At 48.6% G+C, this 14,506-nt stretch overlaps 1 protein-coding gene across 25 annotated transcripts in view; it reads left to right on the top strand.

Moving 5' to 3' along the window:
* The first annotated feature begins 1,700 nt into the window (after positions 1-1,700).
* The window catches only part of KDM5C (lysine demethylase 5C), a 32,399-nt gene continuing 19,593 nt past the window's right edge, over positions 1,701-14,506 (top strand). For 5 of the 25 annotated variants that reach the window (XM_043570363.1, XM_043570360.1, XM_043570362.1 and 2 more), the window contains exons 1-10: positions 1,704-2,364; positions 6,247-6,324; positions 8,546-8,668; positions 8,976-9,146; positions 9,680-9,814; positions 10,523-10,646; positions 10,760-10,941; positions 11,988-12,146; positions 13,911-14,030; positions 14,144-14,302. In XM_043570363.1, the coding sequence (XP_043426298.1) occupies positions 2,215-2,364; positions 6,247-6,324; positions 8,546-8,668; positions 8,976-9,146; positions 9,680-9,814; positions 10,523-10,646; positions 10,760-10,941; positions 11,988-12,146; positions 13,911-14,030; positions 14,144-14,302 (1,401 nt within the window). In that variant the 5' untranslated portion in view covers positions 1,704-2,214. Of the gene's footprint in view, positions 2,365-6,246; positions 6,325-8,545; positions 8,669-8,975; positions 9,147-9,679; positions 9,815-10,522; positions 10,647-10,759; positions 10,942-11,034; positions 11,310-11,987; positions 12,147-13,910; positions 14,031-14,143; positions 14,303-14,506 lie in introns of those variants that run through there. The other 20 variants (XM_043570353.1, XM_043570347.1, XM_043570354.1 and 17 more) reach the window with 15 other exon arrangements.

The following is a 14,506-nucleotide window of genomic DNA, read 5'->3' as shown; positions in this document are numbered from 1 at the left end:
ATGGTGGGGATGGTGTCTGGGCTAAGGACCTCAGAGAAGGCTGAGCTAGGACCCCAAACATGGTCTCCTGACTCCTGATTCATGTTCTTTGCCCTTCAATGAGCTGCATCTAGATGGAAAAGCTGAACTTCCTTTAGCCTAGGATTTGGCATATCTCCCACCTTCTGCATTCTCCTTACCCTTCTCCTGCCCCATCCTATTCCTGGTGAGAAAAATAATAGGAAGAACATTTGACCAGGAGGTAGCAACTTCCTGTGTAACAGTGGCCAAGTTGTTTAATCTTTCTAGAATTTAGTTCCTCAACTATAGAATGGGTAAATTGACCTACATCTTTCCCAGGACAAAGGTTAAGGGAAATTGCAAAGATTAATAATAATTGAAATAATTAGGCCTATCTGACCCTAGGGTGTGAGCGCCTACTGGTGTGGACCGCTCTACAGATAGGATGTCTTTAGCTCAGTCCTGAAGTAGGCAGAATAATGTACCTAACTGGGACACGGTATATGATTAGGAACAGTTAACTGTTCCCTGCTTCAAACATATTTAAGCTTATAACAGATGTTTAATATACACAGAAAGTGTTTGCAAAGAGTATGTATTATTTTAGTCAATATATACTAAGGATGCTCAAAAATATACATTCATTTTTCTTTTGTTTACTCAACATTTACTGCTTACCATGCCAAGTGCTAAGGATATATAAAGCCACATGGTCCCTGCCCTTAAGGAATTCAATCTAATGGGGGAACACAAAATAAGCACTTACACAAGTACTCTAATGTGTGAATAGTAGGTGTCCAAACTGTATGCAATAGGCCCACAAGCATGTATAGCATAATCCTCAAATGCAACAGATGCCTGATGTGTCGGCAAAGTACTGGTTTGATGCATGCAACTGGTTAGTTGCCATAAACTTATTCGTAAACTGCTCAATGAACATGCACACAATAGTAGATATACACATGGCAGGTACTCAAATGCATATGACAGGGCTATACACAATAAATACAACCCATGTACACAATGTTTGATAAGTACACTCTAGGCTTACAAATGGTAGGTGTTTCATACAGTAGGCATTAGTAGGCGACAAATATGCTGTTGCTAAACATCCAACAGTTAAAATATATATACACTTAGGCTTATTTTATAGGAGTACCTTCCACAAATGTGTACACAATAAAAGTGCATACAGAACATTTGAAAGTGTTCATTAAAATGCTGACGGACAATGACTCTTTGGGGGGTATGAATGGAAGCCCCATCTCTGAGAGGCCTCTACACATAATTTTGGATGAAATAAATATTTCCTTTCTCTCCTTGGGACCTAGGATTCCAAAAATCCGTAATTCCCAGGGGGTAAGCAACATCTTGTCTTCCTTCTTTCAAAGCCCCAGCGGTGTCAGCGCCTAGAGCTGGGAACTCCCACGTCTCCCTCAACCTGCATGCCAGCAGGCACCCAAAGCCGCCTTCTGAGGCCCACACCGGAAAGACCCTGGAGAAGAAAATGTTGGGGCGGGGCTCGCGCCAGGGCTGAGGTCATAAAGGGTAGAGCCAATTTGGACCCACCACCCACTAACGCCAGCTCCTCTTCCGGTCGCTCTTCATAACGCGCATGCGCATCACTGGCCTTTAAACGTGCGCCTCCGGTCCACCGGAAAAAGGCCCCGACAGTTGAATTGCTTTGCTCGTCCGCCACCGTGGTGGACTATTTGCTCTCAGTCTGGGAGGTACTTTTGCGTCCCTGCTTCCAAATAGGGAACCCATGCCTGCAGATTCAGCTAGGTCTCCATGGGATGAAAGTTTCTTAGAGCTTGGCCTCATGCAAGGTATACGAGGCTCGGAGGGACACACCGCGGAGGGATCCGGTTTGTTGTGGTGAGGGGAGGGGGGAGGAGACGCTGACAAACCAAGATGGCGGCGGCGGCGGCGCCGAAGGCCACGGCGGCTGGGAGGTAACTGTAGTGGTGAAGGCTGCGGTAGTTGGGAGGCAGCGGCAGAGTTTGGAAGGAACGAGGCAGGACGAAGAGGCGGTAGCAGTAGCGCCAGCTTGAGCCTCTCAGAGCGTGGCAGTTACACGCCCCCCAAGGCCCTCGGCGGGCGGCGGCCGCCCCGCTTAGGGCCTAGTCCCCGAGCAGTGCCTCGGCTTCATACCGCGGTGTCCGCCATGAGTCCTTAAGGGCGGTCCGAGCCCTCCAAGTCCTAGGGCCCACCATGGAGCCGGGGTCTGACGACTTCCTACCGCCGCCGGAGTGCCCGGTGTTCGAGCCTAGCTGGGCCGAGTTCCGAGACCCTCTTGGCTACATCGCGAAAATCCGGCCCATCGCCGAGAAGTCGGGCATTTGCAAGATCCGCCCACCCGCGGTAAGTCCCGGGGTCCGTGGTCGCCGGCGGCGAGGCCAGGGATGAAGAACTAGCGTAGCTGGTGGAGAACTCTGGGGCGGAGGGCAGCTCGAGGTGTGGAGAAATGGGGGTGGCTGGGACCGTTGTGGATGTGGCGCGGGGTCGGAGAAAGGATGATGTGGGGCCAGGGGTCCTCTAGCGGTGTGAGGCCCCCAAGGGACCTGGGTCTCTGACCCATCCCCACTTTCACTCCGCCTTTCAGATTCGTTCCTGGTGAGGTTCAAAACGGGGATGCCTAGTGGACCCGGGAGAGTTCAGAGAGGTATCTGCACATCTCAGTTATCCCGGACCACCCAGGTCAAGGCTGTACCAAACAAGGCCTTTTTTCCGTTTATTGTCATCACTTCCCTCGAGGCAGGCAATGTGCTGTAGTGGAGAGATCACAGCTCTAAAGGGAGACAGACCTGAGTTCAAAATTCCACTGTGAAGCTTACTAGCTGTGTGACCTTGGACAAGTAACTTAATCTCTCTGAGCCTGTGAATTGAGTCCCCTGAATGCTTATTTTGAGAATTGGATTAAGCCAGGTAGAGTCTCTCTGTAGTAGGCGCTAGATAAGTGGTAATTATTGTGACTACGAAGGTGTTTGATGTGGTCATTGGTTTGCTCCTATGTGGGTTGACTCATATTTACTCACGCCCTGTCAGGCCAATCCATCTAAGATAATGTCCTGGCCTAGTAGATCAGGAAATTCTATTACAGGGAATGTTCTATCTGGCTCCCCTGAGATGGGATTAGAGAATTGTCCCCTTCTTTTCCTAGCTGAAGGCAATATCCTTCCCTGCACATCACCCCCCATCCCCCCAGACCTGGCTCCTATGGGTAGGCTTGGACCAGCCGACTTGACGGTGGGGTATGAGTCCTCAGAAGATTTTGTACTGTGTTCTGTCCCAGGATGTAGCAGGTCCCAGAGGATAGGATATTCTTGGACTCCCCAAAACAGAATGGAGCTATGGAAGTCTGTCTCCTTTAGAACACTTGATTTCCAGAGGTCAATGACAAAGGGCATATCTTTGTTCCTAGGCCTGGCTTCAGGGCCGCGAGAAGTCCCCCAAGGGCTAGGATAGGCTGCCACCTTGCTGGCATGGAGGAGAAATGATGGTATGTGTTGTTCAGTCACCACTTGGGATTCCAAGGACAGGAATTGAGTTTGGAACAGGGTGTTTCTGAGTAGGTGTCTCCTGGCTGAAACAGGATGGGAAGCCTCACTGCCACCTGAGGAGGGCACCACAGGCCTCCTTGTCCATCTTGGTGTTTTCTGGTGTTCAGCCACAGATCTAGGCTAGTTTCAAATGGATCTTTTGGGAGGTGTTGGGTATACTAATTTTTCCCTTGTTGGAGCCTGGCCATAGATCTTTGAGGTATCCTTGTTCATGGTGAAGGAGTGGCATTTGGTAGCGAGAAGTCAGAAAGGCTAGCAGAAAGGAGAGGCTGGAGTCCTGGGCAGCCTCAAGAAGGCACTCCCTGAAGTGGTCCAGCAGGCAAGGAATCGTATCTGACACAGAGGGTAGCTGAGGCATGAATTTCTGTTTTTCTGCCTTAGACTTATTGGGCAGGCTGGCCTTGTGCAGGTGTTGATACCCTTCCTTGGGGGACCAGGAAGGAGAAAAGTGACACATCCCTAGTGTGTGTGTGACCTGAAGGAGGCCATCTTTTGTTATGCATGCTTCTCTACCCCAACAGTGTACTTCCCTCAAATCCAGGAGACCTAGTCTCTCTGGTTTTGTTCAGTTTTTTCCTCTTGTAGAGCTGCTCATACGCCACCTTTAGGCAGCCAGGCCATCTAGCTGGAATTTGAAGCCCTTGCCCAAGTGGTGCTTCAGCCCAGGGTGGGAACCTGTGTATGGGTGGGTTCTTGGAAATTGGAGGTTTGCCTGAGGAAGGGCGATTTGGGCTTTGAATTGCTAGACAGTTGACTGCTGCTCTTGGGGAAGGTGGGTGGGAGGAGAGTGTTGGTACCCTGGAGTAGACCCAGGGGATCTTGGAAGGCTCTTGGTTCCTGCATCGGGTAGCCAACTTTTTTATCACCATCCTAATAATACGGGTGTGTTTGGCACACAGGAGTAGGAGACTGAAGGCAGAATGAAGGAGCTCATAGGTTCCAGGGAGAGCTGGGTGGGGGTTTGCTGGACCTTCCCCAGCTATCTGTTGCACCCACAGCTCCTGCTCTAGGATTCGGTTCTGCCATTTCCTGTCCGGTTGCTTGATGCTGTGCTTATTCTTATCCAGAACTTGATTCAGCAGGAAAGAAGGGTTCCTGGAGTTTTGGGTTTGAGTACCTTTCTACCTGCGCTAAGGGGAGTGCCCTACTGGTGGGTGGCAAGAGGGCATGAGGAGCTTGTCTGGGCTTGAGCCATACCATTTTAGTCTCTTTTCTCTCTCTTTTCTTTTTCTTTTTCTTTTTTTTTTAATTTGCCCCTGCTTCACTGAGCCGCAGGTGTTTGCTGCAAACCTGCTTCGGCTGGGGGTTGGGGGATTGAGGAGAGTATGTGTGCCTGCAAGTAAGGGTCCTCTGGCCTCTTTCCTAAAAGTGTGTGTGCAGAAAAGGCCAACAGCTTTTTCTTCTCTTTTACTACCCCCCACTTCCATATGTATGCATGTGTGTATGAACACTGGTATCCTGGTGTTGTACAAAGCCTTGGACTAGAGGTCTGAAGACCTGGGTTCTAGTCTGACTCTACCACTAAATCAGCATGTGATTTTGGAGAAATCACAATTCATATCTGGGCCTCACTTTCCCCATTCATAAAATGAGAGCATTGGTCTAGGTTACTCTGGGTAGTTTTTACCACCCCAGCAGGAGCTAGGGCTTTGGGGAGGAGAGGACTGCATGGGAGGTTTTGGAGAAAAGGCCATCAGGGAGGGGCTCCCCACAGTTACCCTTTGGTAGGACACAACAAGCCTCAACTTGGCATGGCAGTCACCCCCCACTTCCATTATCCTTCCGCAACTTCCTTCTCCTCAAATTCTCCTGTTCTTTGCGACCACGGTTGGGTATCCCATCACTAACCCTTTCCCCCGCTTCCCCCCCCCCCCTTTTCCTGTACCAGGCAGGTGTCTGAGAGAGGACCCATAAGAAGCCTTCCAGACTGGGTGAATGATGCAGATTCTTGCTCCCCATCCCTTGCTTTTCCCTACAGCACATGTCTCAGGCCCTTTCAACTGAGAGAAGACATTAAAGGCCTGAACCTTTAAATCCTGGCAGAATTGGAGCTGAGCTACCCTACGTGTATATTAGGTGGTGGAGTTAGCTTAAGATACCAGGTCTTAAGGATGACTCCTTTGAATAACATTTTTCATTTGAAAACCAATTTAATTTGCCGTTATCAGTATTATGAGGAAACCAGGGCAAGTGTTCATATTCCCACCTTACAGATGAGAAAACAGGTTCAGAAAAGTAAAATCCCACAGCTAGTAAGTAGTGGAGCTAGAACATGAACCCTGGTCTTCTGACTCCAGATCCCTGTGCTTACCAGTACTTCCAGACTATGTCCTACAGTACATGCCTGGGGAACAAGGAGTTAATGTGGATGTAGGGAGAGTTTGAGGTCAGCTGTTTTGGGCGCCATCTCTCTCTTTCTTGAAATCCTGGTGCTGTACTGTTGGAGGGACTTGGGAGAAATTTCAATGCTTGGGGCATTGAGTATGGACTTGAGGGACTTCTAGAGCCCTGTGGTGCGTTCTGGGGGGCAGGTAGTGGGTTGGGTGTTTGCCAAGTTAAAGGGCCTGGGGTGGCTAGAGGTCTGGGAAGGAACAAATGGGGTGCTGAGCTGCTTGTGGTGCCCTCTGGCCTTGCACTATGCTGGAATAACTCAACTCCCTTTCCCCTCTGTGTAACCCCCCAGGACTGGCAGCCACCCTTTGCTGTAGAAGTGGACAACTTCAGGTTTACTCCCCGAATCCAGAGGCTGAATGAACTAGAGGTGAGAAGACTAGCAGCTGGTGGCGGGGTTGGATATATGAACTCCGATTCCACTTCCCTCATACCTTCTTGAGCTAAGGTGCTTTACCTGACTATGCCTTTATTCTCTCTCCTGTGAAGTTGCATGGAGGTCATAGAGGAAGCTTTAGAGCTCTGTGTATAACCAAGAGCAGGAGCATTTAGGATCTCTAATATGATAGCTCAAAGACTAGGGACGCCCCTTTCCCTAAAGGTTTGCTACTTCTGAAAGTCCCCTGTCAGCCAGCCTACTGTAACTGAGTCAACAAAAGGGAAATAGGGGGTTGGCTGAGCCCTTTCATGCTTGGCCAGCTGAATGTGGTCTCATTATCCAATTCATCCACAATCCTGTGCTTCTGGCCTGCCTTCTATGGGGCTTGGTGAGGTGGGACATGAGGTAGAGGGGGGGCAGGAACAACACAAGAACTGGTCTTTATCAAGGCTAGAATGGTTATAAACTTGGACAGGGGTCAGCAGGTAGGCTTTTCCCTCTCCCTTTTCTGTACAGGAAGTCCAGGCTCTGTGCATGGATAGGTGAGGTTCTCCACTAAGGGCTTGAGAATGCCCTGGGATAATGAGAGTGTGTGCTTTGAAACCAGTTCCTAGGAAGATCCTGGAGTTTCCCAGGGAAGATACAGTTGAGAACTATGTTACCACCTTTTTCTCTCATTATGTATCCATAAACCTTACTAGATGCCCTGGGGAGGGGGAGTGTATTGGGCCCTACTGGAAACTTATGACCTAAAAGCTTCCTTGTTTCTAGACTACAGTTCCTCAACCTTGATGCTATTGACATTTTGGCCCAGATAATTTTTTGTCATGGAGGGGCTATCCTATGCATTGTAGGATGTTTTTCAGTACCCTTGGCTTCTACTTGTTAGATGCCAGTAATACCTTTTCCCAGTTATAACAATCAAAAATGTCTCCAGTCATTGCTAAATATCCCCCCAGGGAGCAAAATTGTTCCTCATTGAGAACCACTGTTGTAGGGTCAATCTAGGAGCTGTCCTGGTCAGGGAAAAAAATCATCTCATGAATGGGGTATAAGTTCCTTAAAGAAATGGATCCTAAAGAAATAGATCTATGGAGGTGCAGCTAGTGCAAGGTGTCACCTAGCATGGGACAAGGGCAGGTTTTCTAGAGATACTGTGCTGGCTGTTGATGGGGAGGAGCAACGAAGAGGCCAAGATTGGAAAGCTAAGATGGAGGGAGTAGAGTTGCTGGCCTCTTCCAGGTTTCTGCAGTTAAATAGCCATAGGTTGTTTCTTTCCACAAATAGACCTTAGTTTTCCCCATCTATGAAATAGAACTGTTTCTGTTTTTCTAATGGGATCTGAACAAGGCGGTGAATGGTAGTGACTTATCTAGTTTTCCATAGAATTAGGCTATCTGACCAGGGCAAGGTGGTTCTAGACTTAGAGCTTTGGGGAGCCTTTCTTGGGTCACTGAGATTTCAGGGAAGCAAGCAAGGTACATGCCTTGTTCCTAGGATACTTGGCCCACATCGGGTCCTGGGTTGGTCAGGTGCCAGTGCTGCTTTGGTATACTGTCTCTTAGTTCTTTAGGCCATTCTGTCTCCAGCATGCACTCTCAGCCTTCAGCCACCATGGGACAAGTTCTGTGGTGCATAAGAAGAGGTAAATGTGCTCTTTTGGAGCCTTCAATCTGAAACGTGCCTAGAACTTAGATACAATTCTGGAGTTTCCAGAGGGTCTTCCTGTTTCTCTCATAACTCCACCCTTCTGGAGTAAGTGGACTGGGCAGTTATGTTAGTTCCCCCTTATAATCAGAAAATGGAGTTTCAGAGAATAGAAGGCTATACAAGCAAATCAATAGCAGGAAACAAGCTGAAACTTAAGTTATTTGACGTTCAGATCTCTTGATATCTGCTCTGTGACTTAAGGAAACAGAGGCTGTCTGTAACAGGAATGGTGATATTCACACAGCCCTGTCGAAGAGATTGAGAGAGCTGTTGTGACCTAACCCTCTCTGTTTTGGAACCTTGGGCTTATCCTATTGACTAGAAGGTGGCAGAGATGCGAGAGAGGTGGGCTAAGCACTGCCTAGAGTTTGGGATCCATTTCACGGGGAGAGGCCTTGGATGGTGGGCTGCTCTGTACACGTTCTTCTCTCCTAAGATTAGGCCAGAAGATGGGGCTCAGGTGGAGGGGGAGGCCATCCTCTTTGACCAATTTCTTCTCCAGGCCCAGACAAGAGTGAAGCTGAACTATTTGGACCAGATTGCCAAATTCTGGGAAATCCAGGGCTCCTCCTTAAAAATTCCCAATGTAGAACGGCGGATCTTGGACCTCTACAGCCTCAGCAAAGTAAGAGAAGGTTTTTCCCAAACCCCTCCCCACCCCTTAATATCCTTGGTACTCTGGGGGCTCCCTTGGTTTGGATATTAGATCTCTAGGCTGCAGTGGAAGGGCACAGCCTGGTAGCACATGAGCTGTTGTCAGAACTTCTTGGTGTTTCCTACTGCAATTTGAATCTGAGTGGTGGTGGTAGAAGGAGGGAATAGTCCTCACTGAAGTGAGGGGCCGGACTTGTCCTCATTTCCCTTTCTGCAGGCCTATTCCCTCATGTACATACACACAGCACATCCACATCCCTTCCTGCTTGTCCCTGCAGATCGTGGTGGAGGAAGGTGGCTATGAAGCCATCTGCAAAGACCGTCGGTGGGCCCGGGTGGCCCAGCGCCTCAACTACCCACCAGGCAAAAACATTGGTTCCCTGCTACGCTCCCACTATGAACGCATCGTTTACCCCTATGAGATGTACCAGTCTGGAGCCAACCTGGTGGTAAGGATGCCAGGCTGGGGTGGAAAAAGGCTTTCCCCCCCACACTAGATGCAGCTCTCCCACACTTGGCTCTTAATGGAACTGGTTCAGAGAACTGGACACCTGGGAGCTAGACTCTACCCTTTTTTAGTGGTGCTTATTCTCTTCCATGCTGCCCAGGATCAGAGGTCCTGGAGTTGCCCACAGGGCCAGCCTACTATCCAATATATAACAAAGTTTTAACTGATAAAGGAATTCCAAGGAGGGAGAGACATTTTGGACTTGGAGAGGTCTGGGAAGAGATGGCATCTGATTTAGTTAGGGAGATGGTTGTGGGGAGGTGGTTTGAAGGAGGAATGACCTAAGCAAAGGCAAGAGAAGAATTCTCAAACTGTGTGCTGGTGTCATGGGTAACGACCAGTTGAGCATGGCCTTTTGGTGTGGGCCATGTGGGTGCAGCCACAGCTTGGTTTGCCATTGGGTAAGGGTAGAGGGAAGTCATTGTTGGGGTTTAGGGCCCCATACCCTCACCCTTACTCCTCACTTGTCCCCAGCAGTGCAACACACGTCCATTTGATAATGAGGAAAAGGACAAGGAATACAAACCCCACAGTATCCCCCTTCGACAGTCCGTGCAACCTTCCAAGTTCAATAGCTATGGCCGGCGGGCCAAGAGACTGCAGCCTGATGTGAGTACTTCACTTCTAACTCAGAGCTTTGGAAGTGGGAGTCCTCTCCCTTCCTCTGACCAGAGTTCTGTTCCCTGTTCCACTTTTCTTCACTCCACTCGCTGAGTTCTGAGCAGAAGTGTGCCCCCCTCCAGCTTCTGAGCTGGGTCTTGATCTCCTCGTACAGTATCTTTTCTGTGCTGGCCCTTCTTGCCTATCTTGTTCTTTCCTGACTCACTCTGCTCGTAGGGGTTGAACTCTTCTTTTCCCTTATACCTGTATCCTAGCTTTAGGCAGAAGCTTGTGTGCCAGACATTCTTCTAGGCACTGGGGATACAGTAGAATAAGATAGACATTGTCCCTGGGCTCACCAAAGCATGTCATTTAGTAGATCGTATTAGTCACTGTCATTTATTGGTAGTGTCAAACACTATTAGATTTCTTTATATATGTTATCCCCAAAACTCTTTGTAAGCCTCTCTGTAAGGTAGGAGTTAATATTCTTGTTTTACAGTTGGGAAAACAAATTGCATCTTAATTTTTTTCCAAGAGAGGGCTGAGGGGGGAGCTCACTTAACCCTAGTCTCCAAAAAGCAGCTCTGCCCAGGCCTGCCCTTGCCTTAGTCCCTGGCATGAGCTCAAGTGATATATAGTCCAAGCTATTGTTCTTTTAGGATGGGCAGTCTGCCTCAGATAGCAGGCTTGATTCATTTCCTTTTTTTCTCCCAGCCGGAACCCACGGAAGAAGACATTGAAAAGAATCCGGAACTGAAGAAGCTACAGATCTATGGGGCAGGCCCCAAGATGATGGGCCTGGGCCTCATGGCCAAGGATAAGACTCTGCGGAAGAAAGGTGAGGCCTGACAGGCTGGGGCAGTGTGAAGGATGGTGGCTTCGCCTGGGGAGAGGAGGCGGGGCCCTGACTGTTCTAGACCTGTACTTTAGAGCCACTCTTCCCTCTCCCAGATAAGGAAGGGCCTGAGTGTCCCCCCACCGTAGTGGTGAAGGAGGAGTCAGGCGGGGATGTGAAGGTGGAGTCAACCTCACCTAAGACCTTCCTGGAGAGCAAGGAGGAGCTGAGTCACAGCCCAGAGCCCTGCACCAAGATGACCATGAGACTGCGGAGGAACCACAGCAATGCCCAGTTTGTAAGGACCCAGCCCTGACTTCTTAATGCTCTGCTTCTCATCCCTTCAACGAGCATTTCCCCAGCATGGCTCTGGACCAGGTTGCGTTAAGCAGAAAAGTGGGCCTGGTGGGCCCTGCCTTCAGGTAGCTCACTTAATTGGGGAAACAAGGCCAACTCACATGGAACAGAGGACAAGAAAGGGTGATCAAGTGCTGTCAACATGAAGTGCTGGAAGGGTCCAAAGAAGGAGACTCCCTCTCCATTGCTTCAGGATAAAGGCTAAGCTCCTCATTATCATGCATGATCCAGTCCCTGCTGACCTCTAGCCTCATTCCCCAGCACTGCCCACCTCACTCCTCTGCTATAGCCACACTGAACTACTTGTAGGTATGTTTGTTTTTTCCCCTGAGATGCGCCATGCTCTTTCTTGCCCCCATCCCTTTGCACATGCTGTTTCTTCTGCCTGGAAGTTTTCCCCTGTGCTCTGCCCCATTGCCAGACTTCAGTTTGCATTCAGGTTTTGGTCAGTTTCAAATGTCACTGTCAAGTGTCCCCTTTTCAGTGAAGTCCTTCCTCAAGGCTATCCCTCCTTATCTCTGGCTGATTTGAGGGCTCCCTTCTCTAGGCTCCCATAGTAACTTTCATGGGCCAATATTGGCAATTGCCACATTGCCCTTTAATTTTTATGAATATGTGTCTCTGGAGTACTGTATGCCTTTAGGAGGCAGGTACCATATTTATTCATTGCTGTACTTCAGAGTCCAGCACAGTGTTGAACACATAAGTGCTCAGTGTTTGTTGAATGAATAAAAATGGGAGATTCACGACTGAATGATAAAGACTCCGCTCTCACAGCTCTACCAGTTTATTTGGGGAGATGGTATGTGCACACAGTTAAACTCCAGAACTAGCATGACTAGCCTGTCACAGGGCTATGACTAATCTAGCCAGCAAGCATGGTGGGTTTCTATTGGAGAGTTATGTGGACTAGAGTACTGTCTGGAGGACAGTTTGAAGGCTGGACAGGGCTTAGATTGATGAACTGTTGCCTCCTTTCCCTGGCAGATCGAGTCCTATGTTTGCCGGATGTGTTCCCGAGGGGATGAGGATGACAAGCTTCTGCTGTGTGATGGCTGTGATGACAACTACCACATCTTCTGCCTGCTGCCTCCTCTGCCTGAGATTCCCAAGGGTGTCTGGAGGTGCCCAAAGTGTGTCATGGCGGTAAGGCCTTCACAGCCCCAGATCATGTCTGCCCCATAGGGTATTTTTGCCTTCCTTCATCTGGCCTTATTGAGAACAGCTTCCTAGTTCAGCCACAGTTTAATATTTTGGGTTCCAGCGTGGGGCTAGGCTGGGCAGAGTGTTAGGAGAAAGAAGAGGAGGAGACTTAGCCTTTGCTTATGTCCTCTGGGAGCTCCCAGACCACCTGGGGCAGTGAGAGTCATGATTGGACACATGGTATGCTGATGTATAGTCAAATGCTAAATTAGGTGTTAGAAACTCTGAGGTGTAGAAGTTCAGAGGAGAGGAAGATGACTAAGGGTAGTAATCAGGGAATGTGTCAGGAATGAGATTTGGAGAACAGGAATATGAAGAAAAAGTTGTTCTTTTGATTTCCAAGTTTTTTATTCTTTGTTTTTTTTAGAAAGCTTGGAAAATAGACAAATTACCTATCATCTCACCATCTAGAGACAACCATTGTTAATAGTCTGGTATATTTTCTTCTCATCTTTTTGTTGTTGCATATATATAACTACCTTTAACGAGTTTGGGCTCTTACTGTATATTTTCATTTGCTACTTTATGATCATTTTCTATATTAAATTTATTCATGGGTATGATTTAATTTTTCTTTTGGGGGGTCCATCATATGGTTATAATACTTAGTTTTCCTTTTGTTTTGGTAATTTGATTGGTTTGCAGTGATATAGGCTTTAACTAGAAGAGATGGGCAGGCTTTCTAAACCTGGGAATGGAGGCATGCTGGAGCAAGAGTATTTGGGGCAAATGTGCCTAGTGCAAGAGGGACAAGTAAGGAGAGCGAGCATCTGAAGCAGCAGTGAGGGCTGAGAGGCCTGGTCTGTCTGTCAGGTCTGTTTCATGAGCTTTCTACCTTCGTCCAAATTCTGGGCACTCATCTACATTTCTCTGTGGGTTTCTGGAGAGCAAATGTGGATGGTCTCTTGTCTTAGAGACTCAGCTGTGGTCATAGAGACTGGGTGTGCATGTGCACACTCACAGCTGAGGAAAGAGACCGGGGCAGTGCATAATGGCCTTGGTGTAGTGGTGGAGATTCCTTCAGGGAGGAGTTTGGACGCCAGTAGTATCATAGACAATGAAGGCTGTCAGCTCTGCTTGGCTCTCTTTAAGTGGTTGTGGGCCAGTGGACCAGATTGACATTGATTTTTCAGACATGAGTCTAACTCTGGGGTACATACAGCTCTCATCTAAAACCATGAACATAGGTACAAAGTGAGGTAGACTCAACATCCTGTCTTCTGAGACAGTCTAAAGAACAGGAATAGTGTAGGGTTTGACAGCGTAGGAGCTAGTGCCTTCGTTTTCCATCCTCTGAGCTACTAGAACATTCAGTGCCATTTTCTCAGGCTTGTAGTTCCAGGCTGGGCATTAAGAAAGCTTCCTTACACACCCTGCTTAAACTCCTATTTTAGCCCAAGAGAAAAAAATGGCAGAAGAATATAGGATAGCATATTTAAGTCTGAGTTCATGGTTTAGGTAGTAAAGTCCTAAAGGAAGAAAAGAGCAAAAGCATGGCAGGGCAGTGCATGTGGGGAATGAAAAGACTAAGCTGAGGTGCTAGGAGAAAAAGGTGGAGCTATAAAGTGAGGTCTGCCTCAGGGGCCTTGAGTACAGACCTAGGGCTGTTCTTGTTCCCTGCTCCTACCCCATATTCCAGCTCCGCTTTTGAGGAATCTCCACCCCTGTGCCCTCTACCTTGGTGACATGTTCTCCTTTGGGTTTCAGGAGTGTAAGCGCCCCCCTGAAGCCTTTGGCTTTGAGCAGGCTACCCGGGAATACACTCTGCAGAGCTTTGGCGAGATGGCTGACTCCTTTAAAGCCGATTACTTCAACATGCCTGTGCACGTAGGTGATGGAGGGCTGGGGTAGTGTCAGGGTTAGGGTCGTAGGTGTTGGTGCCTGGTGGTCTTAGCTCTCCTGAGTCACTGGGGCCATGGTCATCTACCCCTGTTCTCCAGATGGTGCCCACAGAACTCGTGGAAAAGGAGTTCTGGCGGTTGGTAAACAGCATTGAGGAAGATGTGACTGTTGAGTATGGGGCTGACATCCATTCCAAAGAATTTGGTAGCGGTTTCCCCGTCAGTGACAGTAAGCGGCACCTAACCCCTGAGGAGGAGGTGAGTGGATGATTCATGATTATATGTCAGTGGTGTGAGCTTTGGCAGGTCATTCAATATCTCTTTTGGGTGGGGATCATTATGCCTGCCTCATAGAGTTGCTGTGAGATTTAGATGAAGGTGGTACATGTAAAGAACACAGCCTAGTATCTGGAATGGCATCTCTAGCCACGAGATTGGCTACTTCTTTGTAGGATGGGGATA

Source organism: Prionailurus bengalensis, chromosome X (genome assembly GCF_016509475.1).
Source record: "Prionailurus bengalensis isolate Pbe53 chromosome X, Fcat_Pben_1.1_paternal_pri, whole genome shotgun sequence".
Taxonomy (NCBI): Eukaryota; Metazoa; Chordata; class Mammalia; order Carnivora; family Felidae; genus Prionailurus; species Prionailurus bengalensis.
Note: the sequence above shows the minus strand (reverse complement) of the source record. Positions and strands in the feature narration are given on the sequence as shown.